Source organism: Octopus bimaculoides, chromosome 2, assembly GCF_046866305.1.
Source record: "Octopus bimaculoides isolate indiv1 chromosome 2, ASM4686630v1, whole genome shotgun sequence".
NCBI classification, from domain to species: Eukaryota; Metazoa; Mollusca; class Cephalopoda; order Octopoda; family Octopodidae; genus Octopus; species Octopus bimaculoides.
The window spans coordinates 76,273,320-76,293,095 of record NC_142929.1 but is presented as its reverse complement, the minus strand read 5'-3'; the positions used below and the strand labels follow the sequence as shown (position 1 = coordinate 76,293,095).

Below are 19,776 nucleotides of genomic sequence, written 5' to 3'. Positions count from 1 at the left end.
ATCGTTTAAAACAAAACAAAACAAATACACAACTAACAAACATAAAACAACAAAATGATTAGAATAAAATACTTATTTTGATTACATTTTCTCTTTTATTATTTTATCATACCCCTTCTTTCTGTCACACGCTTCCCCCCCCCCCCCCGAGTGATAGTGAAAATCCAATATATTCCTCTGAACTGTAAATATTGAAGTTAATCGCAATTGTGTGAGAGTAGAGAGTTATCTGCACAGTTCAATTCTTCCCAGTCTTCTACTGCTACAACAACAACTACTACTACTACTACTACCGTTGCTGCTACGACTACTACCTCAAATCCCACCTTACTTATTTCTTTATTGCCCACAAGGGGCTAAACATAGAGGGGACAAACAAGGACAGACAAAGGAATTAAGTTGATTACATCGACCCCAGTGCGTAACTGGTACTTAATTTATTGACCCTGAAACGATGAAAGGCAAAGTCGACTTCGGCGGAATTTGAACCCAGAACATAACAACAGACGAAATACCGCTAAGCATTTCACCCGGCGTGCTAACGTTTCTGCCAGCTCCCACCTTACTGTCACAAATGAAGGATTTATTAGACACTGTAGTTATTGATATTACAATAAGACAACAACAGCTACAATGTCCCCCCCCCCCACTTGTCATGACCATCATTACCCATACTTTACAAAACCTTACAGTAAAACTTTTTGGTAAATCAATCTTTTCCAGATCCAAAAACCTCTGCAGTATTCTAAATTCTCCCTGATTTTCATTTTTTTGTTTATCTGTCTCCTGGTATCAATGTGCAAAATTTCAAGTTTACTAGGTCATAGACATTCTTCTCCCTCATCTCCCTGTTCATAGAATTAATAATCAAAAAATAAAAACAGCAATAAAACAAAAGCAAATACATATATGCACTCCATAGCAGAGGTCACTTCCCCTGGTGAAGAGCAATGGCTTGCAAGAGTCCGGTGCTGATGCAATGTAAAAAGCGCTCATGATGGTGCTGTGTAACAGTGCTCATGCAGTGCCACATTAAAATCACCCAGCACACACTGTAAAGTGGTTGGTGAAACCAAGCCAAATCAGGCTAGAACCTGGTGCAACTCTCTGGCTTGCCAGCTCTGGTCAAGCCATCCAACCCATGCCAGCATAGAAAACAGACATCAAATGAATGATGATGACACATACATATATGCAAGCATACATACATATATACATGCATGCATGCAGTCAGGCAGGCAAGTAGGCATATGGTGTTAGGAAAGACATTCAGCCATAAAAACTAGGCCAAAGCAGACACTGTAGCACAATGCTGTCCTTAGACCCATCTGATCCTGTCAAACCATCCGGACCATGCCAGCATGGAATCTGTATGTGAAATGATTATGCTATATAGTTATATTGGCTGCGTGTTTAAGTTTGCATTCCAACTGGTTTCAGGTTCAGTTCCACTCCAGATAGGTGTCTTCTGTCATAGCTCTGGGCCAACCAAGACCTTGTGGTTAAATTTGGTAGACAGAAACTGAAAGAAGCCGGTCATGTGTGTCCTTTTCTTGACAACACATAATGATTGTAAATGGGTGTCATTCACTTCCAATATTCTACAAAAATATGTTTGGCCATTGAGAAATGTTACCTGTGTGAGAAGCAGTGAGAGTTGGTGACAGGAAGGACATTTGGCTGTAGAAAATCTGCTTCAATAAATTTTGTCTGACCCATGCAAGCATGGAAAAGTGGATGTTAAAACAGTGATGAAGGTGATGATCACACACTTGTATTTAAGCAGTTAGGGAAGCATCTATCTAAAATATTTAAAGCCTGAAAATTACCAGATAACAAAGTGTTAAGTGTTTACCTCTTCTTCATACACTTGTGGTTAGCATGTTATGCTTAAGATCACATGCTGGCTGATCAATAAATTATTCTCTTAAAGAAGGCATTTCATTTCACTTTGCTCCAATCCACTCAGTTTACTATAGTTTAGTTTCCTTTCCAAAACTTCCACAGATTCTTGTATTAGAAAAAAGTGGTTATGAATATATAGGAGTTCCCATGGACAGCCAGTCATAAACTCCTCTTTGTAAAACAAGTAAGGGTTTGTGACAGAGAGAGCATCTGACTGTAAATGCAATACCCCAATAATATGCATTTATCCAACACATACTACTCCAGAAAAACACATGTAAAACCAACAATTGGTAATTAGCCACTTTGAATCTGGTAATAAATTGAGTATTGAAACAAGAATAAAGTGGCAAATTTTTACCATTCTACTGTAACATCTTTCTGTATAAAATTAACTTAGAGAACACAGATGGAACATTGAGAATCTTATTTTAAAACTGTATTTCCAGTTGGTAATGTGAGATTTCTCAAATGTTTACCTATTTTACAGAAACTAGTTAATAAACCAATGGAGCTACTGTAAACCAGTCTCTGTTTTTGTTTGTGCTTTTTTTAATGCCATTCGTTCTGCCAGAGAATGTTAACATTTTCCACATGTGATCTGCCAAACAAACTTGATACTTTGACTAAACTAATACAAATTGAAACTTAGTCATATAAGTTTCTTCACACACACATACACTTATACCATCTTATCTTCTTTCCATTTACTCTCACCCACCCTCATATAATGTGGAGTTGCCATCCTCTCTATATCAAGACACCTGCATTGGTCTCTCTATCATACTTTAAGCATTCAACACCTAGCATAAAGCCACCCCCACCTCTCAAATAATTCCCCCCCCCACACACACACACACTTAGTCAAGGGGGTTTTATCTTTTTCATGTCTTGCAAATTACTTAATGACCTCACTAGTGCTGGTGGGATGAGAAAGCCATCCAGTACACACTAAAGTGGTTGGCATGATGGAGGGCATTTGGTTGTAGAAACCATGCTAAGCCTGACATTGTAGCTTGCTGAATCCTGTCAAACTATCCAATCCATACAGTTCTATATTTGAGAGATGAAGAATTATGTACATTATTTGCATTTGATGGATATTTGTCTTCATCTTGTTTGTTGTTAATACCAGACTTTTTACAGTGTACAATGAGATTTTTTCATGACTCTAGTGCTAGTAAGGTTGCCAAATAACTTGCAAGAAAAGAGAAGACCCCTCAACTGAGTGGAGTCGCAAGTAAAGGGGAAAGTGACTTTGTGTTAGGTGTTAAGGGAGTAATGTATGATAGGACATAAACTGTCTTTTAAGCATGTTTTACTGTGAATGAAATTTTAAATGCAGTTTACTCATATATAATCTGAATATTTCAAATATCATTTTCTTTAAACACTATTTATATTTTTATATCACCCTTCTTATTGTAGTGACGGTGGTAGCACAGAAACTAGAGAATGTACCTTCATTAAGCATAAAACCTCGTCGACAACTGAAGGGTCACCAGGGTAAAGTTCTATGCATGGATTGGTCAACCGATAAACGACACATAGTTAGCTCATCTCAGGTAAGTTAATGAGACAGAGTGTTATTTCTAAGATTTGCTTTGTATGACTGCAACTTGTGGAAATGGCTATGATTTATAGATACGCAGATTTTAATGGCGATTGATTGATTATTGATCAGTGTTATGAGTCACAGATGACCTGACCTTGCAACAGAGACATAGCTGTAAAATGCATATAGATGTCCAGTCACATCTGAAGGAGAAATAATATTTCCCAATAATTGATCCCTTCATCCCTCTACATACAGTTTTCTCACCTTTCTTCAGTTTTGCTTTCATATATATACAAGCATGCATTTGTGTGTGTGTGTGTGTGTGTGTGTGTGTGTGTGTGTGTGCAGGCTTGGCTGTGTGGTCAAGAACCTAGCTTATGTCCTAACTATGTGGTTCCAGGTTCATTCCTATTCAATGGTACCTTGGATAAATATCTCCTATACCCCTGAGCTGACCAAAGCCTTATTAGTAGGTTTGGTTGACAGAAACTGAAAGCCTATTATATATATATTTATACATATGAGTATGTATGTGTTTGTCCCTTTATCTTGACATCACATGACAGTTGTAAATGAATGTCATCATACAAGTGATGAAAGATATGACCTTGCTTGGAAACTGGTGAGAGGTTGCTTCAAGTTGGGCATTTGACTATAGAACATCTACATCAACAAATTCCAACCAACCCATGCAAGTATGGGAAAGGAGATGTTAAAATAATGATATATATTGGTACATTGTTATTTATAATTTATAATTAAGATTAAGTCTTCTATTAATCATACATCTTGAATTCCAATCCAGCTATATAAAATAAAGGGCTAATCCAGCTCATAAAACAAAGTGCTAAAGACCCCTTGGGCAGAAAAAAGGCAGAAAGCTGCTTGCAGGATTTTTAACCCTGTGTATTATGTATTATATCATTTATAGCTCATTGACATTTGATATTTATTATTTACAAAAGACTTATGTGTTTCTCAATGCCTCTGTTGTTACATTCTAAATATTGGGTTATCCCATAAATAATGCAGTTTTTTTATACTTCTTTTATTTTTCAAAATTAAGATAAACAAAGTTCTTTTTAAATCTAAAATCTACTCTCCTTCATTTTCTACAATGCTCTTCCATCTATCTGGTAGACTTGCAAAGCCCCTCTTCCAAAATTCACTTGTCCGTGAACAAAAATACTCCTCCTGTACTGTTCTGACCTCGTATACAGAATTCATATTTTTTGTCCAAATAATTTTGAAGACTGCAGAATAAATGGTAATTATATGGGGCAATGTCCACCGAATATGGTGAGTGGGGCATCATTTCCCATTCAAACTACTCCAGCCTTTGGAATGTTATCCTTGCTGTATGTGGCCGAGCATTATTCTGATGAAAGAACACCTTTCGTCTTGAAACCAAAGATGGTCGTTTTTCTTCTAGCGTTGACTTAGGCTGCTCAAGCTGCTCACAGTAGATATCCTTTGTTATCATTTAGTTTAAATTTAAAAGTTCAAAGTGAACTAAACTTTTCATATCCCACCAAACAGATAACAACATTGTACATGGTTGAAGACCTTCTTTAACCTGGTGTGCCAGTGTTTCTCCTTTCCCCACCCACTGTCTTCAGCACTTGACATTTTTATAGAGAACCCATTTCTCGTCATCAGTCACAAAAAGGTTCATTTGTGAGATGTGACAGCAAAGAAGAGCACACATTCACTCTCTGTGCACGATTAGACTCGGAAAGTTTGTGACCCAATTTTCTGACTTTTCCTATGGCACACAGATATCGATGAATGGTTGAATGGCCAAATCCAAGCTTCTCTGCTAGTTCCTCAACCTGCTGGGTTCAAACTTTGCCTTTCATTCTTTTTTCAGGGTGGATAAAATAAATTACCAGGTTGATAATATTCACCAACTCCACTTCTTAAAATTGCCAACCTTGTGCCTAAATCAGAAATAATTATTATCATTATCATCATTAACATTATTGTTTGATTTTTGTAAATCTCAGACACTTAGATGTTAAGCAGTTCAGACATTTCAATACAGAGCAGTCAACAAGTTGACAAAGGTCCCTTACTACTTGTTCTCCTGTGCCTTTCAAAACTTTCCTTAATATCCTTGCTGTACAAAGAAATACTGTTGTCTGCGTGACTTGTAATCTTGCATCAATTCCGATTTTATTTACACATTCACCGAAAACTGTCCGATATGCATCCCAGTGCTCTGATTGCCACTGGAATCACCGAGATCTTCATCCCCAACAACTTTCCAACCTCCTCAGTGGCTCATACTTTTCCATCTTTTCATGCTCTCTTTATCATTCATTCTGCTATCTCCTGGCATAGAGACATCAATAATTTGGACCTCTTTATCTTTCTTGTTGATGACTACAATATCTGGCCTTCTTGCCTCAATCATTCTATCACAATCAATAGTGAAGTCCCACAAAAACTTAAGTTTGTTATTCTCTAACACCCCTTCTGATTTCTGCTCATACCATTCAGCTGCTGTTGCAAATCCACATTCCTCAAATATCATCCAGTGAATATATCTGGCAGGATTATCATGTCATCTGTTGTACTCTCACTGCACCAACTTAACACATTCGCTTACAAGATGGCTGACCATCTCTCCTTTGTTCCTCACATTCTACATAATGGTGATTCTTTTGTTTTGTCAACATGATATTTAATGTAGTCAGTTCAGAGAGCCTGCTCCTGGTTGCTGCATGTCAGAGCTTCAGTGCATCCTTTCAGATTGCCTGAGGAATTTTATTATTAAAAGTTTTGTTGTTAATTGTTATTGTTTTATTTGTATTGTATACACAAATTTTTGTGCTAAGCCCCATTTGTCCCTTGTGGTGTATTGTCCCTTTTTCATCTTGTATCCAGCCCTTGTGGCCAATAAAGAAAAGATTATTATTATTATTATTATTATTATTATTATTATATACGAAACCCAATATACCCATCATGACTACCTGTTTGAGAAGGTTACATCAAGCACGTGCATCACAATCATATGTGCACGACATGGTGATCTATACAGTCCTATATTTAAAAGATGAGGAATTATGTACATTGTTTACATTCAACGGATATTTGTGCTCATCTTATTTGTTGTTAACACGCTTCGGCTGATATACTCTGCAGCCTTCATCAGGTATCTTGGGGAAATTTCGAACCTGGGTTCTCGTTCTTAAGGTATTTTTTGATATTATTATTATTGTAATTATTATTGTAATTATTAAGGTCACTGCTTGGAATCGAACTCGGAATCTTGGGGTTAGTATCCTGCGCTCTTAACCACTATGCCAAATGCCCATGGGCATATGGCGTAGTGGTTAAGACCTTAATAATAATAATAATATCAGAAAATACCTTAGGAACAAGAACCCAGGTTTGAAATTTCCCCAAGATACCTGATGAAAGCTGGAGAGTATATCAGCTGAAACGTTGTGTTAACAACAAACAAGATGAGGACAAATATCCGTCAACTGTAAAGAATGTAAATAATGGTGATCTATATCAAGATAAACAGTACGTGAACTTGCAGGTGGGACCCAGTTAGAATTTTTTTCAGTTTGAGTAGCCCATCCTGCTCAAAAGGCCTCTGAATAAGGTTTGTTTAAGGATGATGAACAAAACACCCATGTTTCCAGAGGTGAATTATTCAAACCCCAAAGAATTTCTTTCAATACATGGCAGTGATGCTCCCCAACTACTTCTGCTTGTGATCAGAGATGCACATATTATCAGCCACTAAGGGATATGCTCAATTAGTTAAGGTCAAGCAAATCTGTGGTATTGAGCAGAATATTTGTTGTAGTCCATCTTTTATACCAAGACAAAACAGGTACATGTAACACTTCCAATCAGTTAAGATCAAAAACCATGAGAGCCACTGCCTGGTACTGTATCAGGGCATTCATTATTACTACTATTGTTGTTGTTGCTGCTGCTGCTGCTGCTGCTGTTGTTGTTGTTGTTGTTGTAACAAAGTAAGGGCTGAGTCATTTGGAAGTGACCTCATGTTGTTTTGTAAAATATCCTAACTAGGTCAGTTCCTATCATGCCTAGTTTCTAAACCTTTATTTCAACACAATGGGACACTGTAGTAGCAAATAATAATTTTGATGCACACACTCACACCTACACAAAGTGGGCACGTAAGCATGCATAATTTATGTATGTATATATGTTTTTCTTTTCTTACCTTCTTAGTCTTTTTTTTTTTTGCTTTTTGCAGGAGTTGGTCACTATAAAGTAGCAAGACTCTTGATTAAGCTTTGACAGCTCTTAGGGTTTGTGGTTAAGTGAACTAGTGTTTGCATATATGTAGTTATGTGTGTATGCATGTGGGTATGCCTATCACTTTAGTACACATGTTTTTCATTACTTTGTGTGTGTATGCTCTATATGTACATGTGACTGTATATGTTCAGTCCAGGAACCTCAAATGGAGAAACCTTGGAATGTTTTAAAAACTTTTCACTGTTCCACTAAATGATTTTTATTAGAATTTGAATCATTCTGCTTTATTCTTTCTTGGAGAAGCCCAACATTTCTATACTTTAGTGTTTATCTGTTATTACATAGTACATAGCCCTGTGAACTTATAATAATAGGTGTAAATGAAAATCTATTGCCTGGATATAAGAGCTGTAAGTTTTTTTCATTGATTTTATCCTTTGTCCCCAACTTTTGAAAAAAAACATTCACAGGCATGGGTGTGTGGTAAGAAGTTTGCTTTCCAACCACATGGTTCTGGGTTCTGTCCCACTGAGGCACTTTGCACAAGTGTCTTCTACTATAGCATCAGGCCATCAAAGCCTTGTGAGTGGATTTGGTAGACAGAAACTGAAAGAAGCCCCATCGTGTGTGTGCGTTTGTGTCTGTGTTTGTCCTCTACCACCACTTGGTGACTGGTGTGTTTGCATCCCCCATAACATAGCAGTTTGGCAAAAGAGAGTGATAGAATAAGTACCAGGCTTAAAACAATAAGTACTAGGGTCAATTCATTTGACTAAAAGACTCATCAAGGCAGTGCCCCAGCATGGCCACAGTCTAATGACAAAAGCAAGTAAAAGATAAAAGCTCCCACTTGCTGATCTCTACAACAGTCCATGAAATTTGTTTCCTGTCCCATAAAAGAATATCTAGCCTAAGCCTATTGGGAGAACCACACAAGCTATATACAGTGGTGCAGTTAGTAGAGTGAGAGTTTGTAATGAATTCAGTGTGAAGTTAGGATTGCACCAGGACTCACTTCTGAGTCCCACTCTATAAATTATAGTCTTGTTAACTCCAGCAAAGAATTAAAGACTGGTCACCTTCAAGAGCTCCTTTATGCTGATGGCTTAGTTCCTATAGCTAAATCTGTTGTAGAATTAAAGCCAACCACTTTTACAGGGTGTACTGGGTGCTTTTATTGAGACACCCAAATAAAAACACTCAGTACACTTTGTAAAGTGATTGGCATTAGGAAGGATATCCAGTGATGGAAATCATGGCAAAACAGATGTGTGTATATCTGGCAGCAAATTGGCAGTCATCAGACATCAAATAGACTCCCTTGTAATATTCTTTCTAGCTCTTTGTGTTTCAAGTTCAAATGTCACTGAGATAAAAGTTACCTTTTCATTCTCCCAAGGTCAATAAATATTACAGCTGAGTTGAAATGCAGGCTGTTGAGAAAGAAATGTATTGACCATAAATGTCTTGTAATGTTAGTAGTGACTTAACTGTTTAACACTAGCAACACAGAATCTAGCTGTCAAAATAGCAACACAAGTAGGAATAAACTCTGTTGTGTTGCAGAACTAATGAATATATATGTCAATAAAATATTTGTTTTTTGTTCTTGTTTATATATACTTTCTGTGTAGACGCAATGGCCCAGTGGTTAGGGCAGCGGACTCGCGGTTATAGGATCGCAGTTTCGATTCCCAGACCGGGCATTGTGAGTGTTTATTGAGCGAAAACACCTAAAGCTCCACGAGGCTCCGGCAGGGGATGGTGGCGAACCCTGCTGTACTCTTTCACCACAGCTTTCTCTCACTCTTACTTCCTGTTTCTGTTGTGCCTGTAATTCAAAGGGTCAGCTTTGTCACACTGTGTCATGTTGAATATTCCCGAGAACTACGTTAAGGGTACACATGTCTGTGGAGTGCTCAGCCACTTGCACGTTAATTTCACGAGCAAGCTGTTCCGTTGATCAGATCAACTGGAACCCTCGGTGTCGTAAGCGACGGAGTGCCAACAATATATACTTTCTATTTGTTTATAAATTATAAACTTGCTTTCATCAGTGCAACTGTGAGACCCATTACTTTATTTTACATCATTTGATGCACCAATCTTATCTTGATGCACTGATACACAGTTGTTTGTACAAGATTGAAAGATCTTGTACAAACAATTTAAACAAATTTGTGTGGGGATTATTCTAAGACTGAAAATAGAATACTTGTTTATATTTATGTATATGTATTGGTTGTATATTTATTGTATATTTGTTGATTAGTAAATGCAAACTAAAGAAAGCATTGAAAGATAATATATTAGAGCTCTAAATTAGCTCCATGGTTTGGTGGGATCAGTGGAGTTGCATTTCTAACAACAGTTCAATTCATAGTCAAGTTAATTCAATTTCATTTTTACATCTGTAATTTTGTTATACATTCCTCCAAGATTGATTTAGTAAGTACCAGTAATATACTGAGGTAAATTTAATGAAGTACACTCTGTCTTTTCAAAATTAATTCATATGCCTTTTTAAAAGACATCAGTATTCTAATATTTGTGTGTCTTTTATATTTTCAGGATGGCAAGATGTTGGTATGGGATGCCTTTACAACCAACAAGGTCAGTATTATTTTGAAAATAGAAAAGAAATTATATTTGGTAACTTCTCTCTCTTTCTCTGTCAATTTGAACCCCACTTTCATAATGAAAGACAGATAGATAATTCAATAATATAGTCCTAGATACACATTGCCTGAGAAAACAGATGCTAATAACAGCTAGAACACTGTTGATCTTAGATGTGCCTCATCAGGGCCGACCATGGGCTACACAACAAAATGATGCGATGTACCTGGGAAAGAGAGAGAGAAAATTATGTTTGTGAATTGAACATAATTGCCAGTATTTGAGGGTCAGTATGAATGGCCAATGGTCAGAAGACCCAATGATTACATTGGGCATAATCATTGCTATCAAGCCCTTCACCCTCTTATCAACATCACCATTAATGTTGACATCATTATCATCATCATCTTCCTCATTATCATCATCATCTTCCTCATTATCATCATCATCATCATCATAATATAATCATTAGCGGCAGTGACAGAGCTGCTCCCCATTCCCATCTCATCTTAGTAATCATCTTCAATTGCTTTACAAATTGCAATTAAGAAATAGAGTAGTTTATGGTGGTGGTGGTGGTAGTGGTGGAGAGGAAAAGAAAACAATGTGTAATGATATAACAATTCATCTGCTCAGAACAGAACAGTTATCGCCACCACCACCACTACCCACACACTTATCTTTCACCACTATCTCCGCCACCATCATCATCACCATCATGACTGCTACCACTACCATCATCATTACCGTCATCTCCACCACCATCACTACCAAATGTGACTTACTATTTGTCATTCCTCTCAAATTGACTTTTTTAAACTGCTCAATTTCCTTGACAGTTGCTCCTTTTATTTATTTATTCATTTTTTTAATGAATATAATAAATGGATAATTACACCACACACTCCTTTCGCTCACACTCACTGACTCATTATAATAGTTGTGGTGGGGCTGGTGGTTCTAAATGTGTCATCACTTTTTTCCCCTCACTAAGCAGTATCTGGTCTTTCTTGCAATTTTGTTCTTTTCCTACATGATCAGAAAATGTGTGGAAAAACATGTAAACTTAGTGTAGAAGCAGAATTGTAAAACATGTAGAGAAGATACCACCATTCTTGTTAAATACAGCTACCCAGGGTTTCCTGGTCGAAGCATTATCTTATTTCGCCATTTTCCAAGCTGATAACAAGACCGTTTATCAGTTGCTTTTTTAAGCAGAGATAGATATAGATATGTATTTAAGTATGTGTATGCCATTGTGTTTGTCCCACATTCCAGCCTTCAACTTGACAACCAGTGTTGGTTTATGTATGCCCCATAACTTAGCAGTTCAACAAAAGAGCCTGATAGAATAAGTAAAAGACTTTAAAAGAAGAAAAAAAGTACTGGGTTTGATTTGTTCAACTAAATCCTTCCAGGCATGGCCTCAGTGTGGCCATAGTCCAATGGTTGAAACAAGTAAAAGAGATAAGAGAAAGACATAGTAACTTGTTGTAGAAGCAGGCTTGATACGTTTCATGATTGTATCAGAAAACCTGGTTGCTGTATCTTGTGAATACATGTCATTTTTTAGTCCTTGGAAGGATGAAAGGCCTGCCAAACAGAAAAACTGAATCAAAGATTTCTACAGCACTAGTCTGTTACAAACAAACATAATGGTGATTTATATCTCTAAATGGTAAAATACTTCAACAATGCAGATAATAAAGAAAATTCTTCAGTATTTCAAATCACCAACAATCTTCATCATAAACTGGCTCTTATTGTATTATGCATTATTATACATTATCTATTACTATTATATATTGTATATTATGTATTATATATTATTAAAAGGGTAGAGGATAAAGACCCCCTCCCCCCTTTGGTCATGAATGACAATGGGATTGCACCTGCAGAGTTACCCTCCGAGACGCAAATCCAGGCAAGGTAGTTTTGTGGAAGACCATCAGTTGTCCATACATACCAATCTCCCCTCTCCATGCTACCGATGTTATCTAAGGGCAAAGCAAAGGCCGATACAGCTTGGCACCAGTGACATCACAACTCATTTCTACAGCTGAGTGAACTGGAGCAACATGAAATAAAGTGTTTTGCTCAAAAACACACAACACTCAGCCTGGTCCAGGAATCGAACTCATTACTTCATGATTGTGAGCCTGACACTCTAGCCACTGAGTCATGAACCTTCATTACCCTGCCAATTCACTGCCTTAAACAAATATATCTGTAATAGGGATATATAATATACAGTATATAATAGTAATGTTATTATAATAATCTATACATATAAATTTGACGTGGGCGATTCTTTCTTGTCTTGGGATTCAGTCAAATGGTTGGGTGGAATTGCGTGACAAATTACACAGATGTGTAGAATGATCTGGTGGTGATGCTGGGCTTTGTATTTTTTTAATAGCTCCAATGGTTACTGAGATAATCTACTATAATAATGCTCTTGTGTTTATGAATGAGATAGGAAGGGGTGATAGATGAATAAGGAAGGAAGGGGTGAGCGTTTCATATATGTGAATATATGTGTGTGTATGTAAAGGGGGGGGGGGTGCGTGTGCGCGCACAATGGAAGTGGAATGGTTCATCTTTATTCACTTAGTATTTGGGTTTATTTTTTGATTTGGTTGAATCTTGGTTGTTTTTTTTTTTGTTGGTCAGTTATTTTTCACGTTTTGACAGAAAAAAAGTCATTCTAAAATTGTTCATTAACGTAAGTGTGCCCAAACAAGTCAAATGCTGCTAGTAATACATATATATTATATATTACTATTATATACTATCTTTCGAGCAGGATCGTTGCCAGTGCCCCTGGACTGGCTCATGTGCGGGCGACACATGAATCTTTCGAGCGGGATCGTTGCCAGTGCCCCTGGACTGGCTCATGTGCGGGCGACACATGAGATCTTTCGAGCGGGATCGTGCCAGAGCCCCTGGACTGGCTCATGTGCGGGCAACACATATCTTTCGAGCGAGATCGTTGCCGGTGCCCCTGGACTGACTCTTGTGCGGGTGACACATGAAATGTTTGAGCAGGTTCGTTGCCAGTGCCCCTGGACTGGCTCATGTGCAGGCGACGCCCCTGGGCCGGCTCTTGTGCGGGTGACACATGAGGTTTTTCGAGCGGGATCGTTACCGGTGCCCCTGGACTGGCTCATGTGCGGGCAACACATGAAATCTTTCGAGCGAGATTGTTGCCAGTGTCCCTGGGCCGGCTCTTGTGCGGGTGACACATGAGGTTTTTCGAGCGAGATCATTGCCGGTGCCCCTGGGCTGGCTCGTGTGCGGGCGACACATGGAATCTTTCGGGCGGGATCATTGCCGGTGCCCCTGGGCTGGCTCTTGTGTGAGTGACACATGAAATGCCTTGAGCGGGACGGGATCGTTGCCAGTGCCCCTGGACTGGCTCATGTGCGGGCGACACATGATATCTTTCGAGCGAGATTGTTGCCGGTGCCCCTGGACTGACTCTTGTGCGGGTGACACATGAAATGTTTGAGCGGGTTCGTTGCCAGTGCCCCTGGACTGGCTCATGTGCGGGCGACGCCCCTGGGCCGGCTCTTGTGCGGGTGACACATGAGGTTTTTCAAGCGGGATCGTTGCCGGTGCCCCTGGACTGGCTCATGTGCAGGCAACACATGAAATCTTTCGAGCGAGATTGTTGCCAGTGACCCTGGACTGGCTCTTGTGCGGGTGACACATGAGGTTTTTCGAGCGAGATCGTTGCCGGTGCCCCTGGGCTGGCTCGTGTGCGGGCGACACATGGAATCTTTCAGGCGGGATCGTTGCCAGTGCCTCTAGGCTGGCTCTTGTGCGAGTGACACATGAAATGCCTTGAGCGGGACGGGATCGTTGCCAGTGCCCCTGGACTGGCTCATGTGCGGGTGACACATGAAATCTTTCAAGCGGGATCATTGCCAGTGCCCCTGGATTGGCTCATGTGCGGGCGACACATGAAATCTTCCGAGCGGGATCGTTGCCGGTGCCCCTGGGCTGGCTCTTGTGCAGGTGACACATGAGGTTTTTCGAGCGAGATCGTTGCCAGTGCCCCTGGACTGGCTCTTGTGCTGGTGACACATGAAATTTCTTCGAGCGAGATCGTTGCCGGTGCCCCTGAACTGGATCTTGTGTGGGGTTCTGGGATTTTCGAGCGGGATCGTTGCTGGTTCCCCTGGGCTGGCTCTTGTGCGGGCAACACATGAGGTTTCTCGAGCGAGATGAGCGTCGCCTTTGCCAGTACCGCTTGGCTGACCTTCGTGCGGGTGACACGTAAAAGCACCCACTACACTCTCTGAGTGGTTGGCTTTAGGAAGGGCATCCAGCTGTGGAAACACTGCCAAATCGGATTGGAGCCGGGTGTAGCCATCTGGTTTCACCAGTCCTCAGTCAAATCATCCAACCCATGCTGGCATGGAAAGCGGACGTTAAACGACGACGACAATACGTACAGACATATATATATATATATATATATATATATATATATATATATACACCGCCTGACTGGCCTTGTAGGGTTTTCGAGCGAGATCGTTGCCGGTGCCCCTGGACTGGCTCTTGTGCGGGTGGCACATAAAAGACACCATTTTGAGCGTGGCCGTTTTCGTGCGGGTGACACGTAAAACCACCCACTACACTCTCTGAGTGGTTGGCGTTAGGAAGGGCATCCAGCTGTAGAAACTCTGCCAAATTAGATTGGAGCCTGGTGTTGCCATCCGGTTTCACCAGTCCTCAGTCAAATCGTCCAACCCATGCTAGCATGGAAGGCGGACGTTAAACGATGATGATGATAGATACATTTGTTTAAGGCAGTGAATTGGCAGGGTGGTCAAAGCATTGGATGGAATACCTTGTGGTGTTTGTTTTGACTTTCTGTACTCACAGTATTATGGGTTGGCAGAACTATCAGAGGATCAAGCTGGATGCCTTGCTTGTGTCTATTCTACCTCTTTGAATTCTGACAGCAATGTATGCAACAATACTAATGCCAATCTGTATTAGCCTGAGTTGGAGGCTTTTCTCTTGGATAAACATCAGTGGTATAGAGAGGGATAACTTGTATACATAGCTAACATATATCTGAGGTTTGTGCCCCTTCATGAGCACCTATCTAACTCATTAATCATCCTCAAACGCATTGCTTAAAATATCTATAGAGATAACCTTAATAAATAATGTAGAAAGTGCACTGCTGGTGCAGTAGAATGTGGTATTGACTTATATAAACCTTTAATATACTTTAAAGTATGTAAAGAATAAAAAGTTTGAATAGTACAACAATGCACTATAATACAAAAAATGGACTATATACCTGTGGTAATTTAGTTATCCATAGTCTGATGATATTTCGGAATACAATTCCTTCTTCAGATATTCTTAGATGGAGTCGCTGCTATATTTGGTTTTCCAACAGCTTTTATTATAGTATATTATGGTTGCATAAGGAAATACCATGTACCTACAAATCATTAATATTTATGTACCAGTTCCAGGAATGTGTTTAATATGTGAATTGGTATATCCAATTACTACACACCACAAGATATATTGGATATTTAAGCAGTGTGTTTAAGAATGATTAATGGGTTAGATGGATGCTGATGAAGAGGCAAAACTCCCAAAGTATGGTATATACGCCCATTATCTGTTTTCATCTTCGATTTCATTGTTTACATCTGACATTTCAATACAAAACATTGTAGCAAAAATCAGTGCTATAGAATATCTATAGAGATAACCTTAATAAATAATATTTATTTATTGTCTGAATTGACCAGACCATCGTCATTATTTTAACATCCACTTTTCCCTGATTGAATGGGTCAGACAGAATTTGTTGAGGCAGATTTTCAATGGTTGGATGCCCTTATGTTTCCAAGCCAGGTGATATTTCCCCATAGCCAGACATTATTTCACAGAATATTGGAAAATAAATGACATTGAGTTTCTTTCAGTTTCCATCGACTAAATTTACCAAATCTGCTTACAGGGCTTTAGTGGGCCCAGGGTTACAGCCTGGGTTGACACTTTCCCTAGGTCCCATGGGACTGAACCTGAAACCCCATGGTTGGGAAGCAAACTTTTCAGCCACACAGCCATGCCTAAATCCAGTAAATACTATAAGTTTGCATTCTTTAACTGTAACTTTAGAGGGAGAATGATTTTTTTTTTATTACATGATGCACATAGTTAAATAGAATTGGCTAACCTATTTCTTTTTGACATATTCCACAGACAGCATTAAAGATGGTAACTTAACCATTATCATGATTATTTTTGGTAGGCTTTTATGTTCAAAATTTAAAAAAATATAGATTACAAAGTATGAGATACTGATTTGATGGTTTTATTGTCTTTTGATATTTTATATTGTACCAATATATATTTTTGTTAAGCAATCTTCAGCCAGGGGCAATGTTATAAATTGTTCATATGATAGGACATTTGTTTTATTTCCATTTTTTCCCTTGCCATCATGGGTTAGAAGAATACATATTATCGAGACTGTTATGTAAATTATTTCTTATTCAATTCATCCCCATATACTTCATTGTATCACTTTGGTCATTGATTTCACTTCTGATATATCTCCAGTCAGTCTGCTAGCTCAGAATATTGAACCTAGAATAACTTTCCCTGACTTAGTTTCCATCATCATCATTATTGAATGTCTGTTTCCTATGTTATTATGGGTTGATTGGTTTGGCACCAAACTCCAATGTCTGCTTTGGCATGGTTTCTATGGTTGGATGCCTTTCTAATGCCAACCACTTTACAGAGTATATTGGGTGCTCTTTATGTGCCAGTGGCACAAGTGAGGTGTCCAAGTAATTTGCAAGACCCCCCCCCCCCACCAAATGAAATGGAGGTGGCTTTATGCCAAGTGACGAAAGGTTGAAGTGTGATAGAAGGATAGGAGCAGGTATCTTTCATTATCATCATCATCATTTAACATCTGTTTTTCATGATGGCATGAGTTGGATGGTTTGACAGGAGCTGCCTGGCTCCATGTCTGTTTTGGTATGGTTTCTATAGCTAGATGCTCTTCCTAATGCCGACCACTTTACAGATTGTGAGTTCCTTTTTATATACCACCAGTACATGTATATTTCCACAGCATTGGCATGAGTGCATTTTACATGGCACTGGTATGAATGCATTCTATGTTAGCACTGGCAAGAATGCTTTTTATGTGGCACCTGCAATGGACATACCTGTATGTATGGATTGCCACGATTTTACTCAGCTTGACATGTCTTCTCAAGTACAACAAATCACCACATTTCCCAGCCCCTTGTCAATTCGTCAGTGAGGCCCAGATCTGAAGATTCTTTCTTACTACTTTATCTCACATCTTCCTGGGTCTACCCCTTCCATAGGTTCCCTCCACACTTATAGGTTACCACTTCGTTAAGCAGCTATCCTCATTCATATGCATTAAGCAGCTGTCCTCTTAATGAAATATGTCCCTGCAGTATATCTAGAGAGAGCCAGAAACAGATGTCTTGCAATAAACGTGATATATGGCTACTCCAAAGGGAAAAAGAGAGATAATGAAGAGGTGTTAGAGAATACATTAAAAATTAAGGTAATTTATTCAAGGTTAATTTTGCTATTTGTGATAATGAAATTTTTTGCACATGATTTCTTAGCTTCATGTATAGGTGTGTATAAGCTACCACATGATTTTTTTTTTATTAATGAAGTTGTATCTTTAAAAAAACATGTTTCTTATACACAAGTAAATAAGGGAAATAAAATCTCACCATTACCAATAAAGAAAGTTAGGTCTTAAAAATTATTCATCTCTGATATATAAAAAAAAAGTATGTTTCTAATACTTACTGATCTGATCCATTGATCTAGAAAACAGCACAGCTCATTTCTGACTCTATGTAGATACATATGCAAGTGTTTCATTAGCTTTCCAGGCCACATTATTGATAACCCAATCATTATTCCAACCTAACTATTTATTGATTGTATTACAAGAAATCAGTGAACCAAAAAACTCTTTCCAGTTGACTAATCATAAACGCTTATTAAAGTATGTCTTTTATGTATTTGATATCTCATGTCTTGCCTCTCACAAATCTTATCTAGGAACTCTTGCTATTATGTTACACATCATTTGAACTAACTCATTTTATGACAGTTCCAAAGTCACCTGTGCCTGCAGAAATATGCGAACACCATTATATATATATACACACATACTACATATGTGGGACATTCTGTCTGTGGGTGTGTTTGTGAAGTTATTAGCTAACTCCTCCCACATCTTTTTATCGATTTTGATGAAACTTGACACGTGAGTAGAACTCTTGTCTGGAAATCTCCTGGCTTACTCAGATTGTTGAAAAAAATCGATAATAGGGCCCCTGGAATATATCCTTATATATATATCTAATATATTTTATTTTAAAACCCAAGGAAAATAACCCATTCGCCCCTGGAAGTGTTCCTTATATATAGCCATGGGAAATAACCCATCCGTTTTCCTAAATTATTTGGTAAAAATGAAATTGAGTATGCTTATTTCTTAGCGTTTGAACTGTTAGTCATTTTCGCAATTTATCCAGTACAACCCTTAAACAAGTAAATAGTATTTTCCTAAATAATAGATTCACTTATTTTGGTTAGTGGTATATTCACAAATATACCAACACTAGCGCCCCTGAGGGTAATATTCTCTGGGAACATGCAAAAGCCCTTTTCAGGGTTATTTACTTTGAATTGTTATTATTTCATATCTGATTAGTCTGTTATTCCATAACATGCTTCACGATTTTAGTATACATACCTTATTAGTATTTCCTCCTATTCTTTATATACTCTGGGAACGCATTAAAGCCCTTTCTGTGGCTACTTTATTTGAATTCTTACTACTGGGTAACTAATTTCATGTTATTACATAACTGACTTCACAATTTGGGCATTCATAACTTAATGGGAATTCCTAAAAACAAGATCCTGTGTAAGACAGTTCGGTATTCTCTGTAAATGCACAAAAACCATTTTAAGGGCTACATACTTTGTATTGTTGTTATTGGATTAGTGAAACAATTATGAGAATGGAACCAAAGAATACGCTTTCCCAGGAATTATCAGGTACGTCAGCTAGTATATATATATATATATATATATATATATATATATATATATATATATAAAACACATTAGCTTCCAACCTATAGTTAAAGGAAATATTCATCATGTTGAAGCATAAACTAAAGTTGGTGAAATATAAATTGGTTGGAATTATTTTATTCTTTTACTTGATTCAATCATTGGGCTTTGGCCATGCTGGAGCACTACCTTAAATGATTTAGTTAATCAAATTGACTCTAATACTTAATTTAAGTCCAATAGCCGCAATCCACTGTATCTTGAGAAACTCCAGTATCCCATCACTACTTTTGTCTTTTTTC

At 38.3% G+C, this 19,776-nt stretch overlaps 1 protein-coding gene across 1 annotated transcript in view; it reads left to right on the top strand.

Annotated features, from left to right (window-relative positions):
• Positions 1–19,776, top strand: part of LOC106875358 (guanine nucleotide-binding protein subunit beta-5) — a 76,890-nt gene that overhangs the window by 40,341 nt on the left and 16,773 nt on the right. Inside the window, exons 2-3 of the mRNA XM_014923450.3 lie at positions 3,334–3,470; positions 10,286–10,327. Of these exons, the coding sequence (XP_014778936.1) occupies positions 3,334–3,470; positions 10,286–10,327 (179 nt within the window). The remainder of the gene's footprint in view (positions 1–3,333; positions 3,471–10,285; positions 10,328–19,776) is intronic.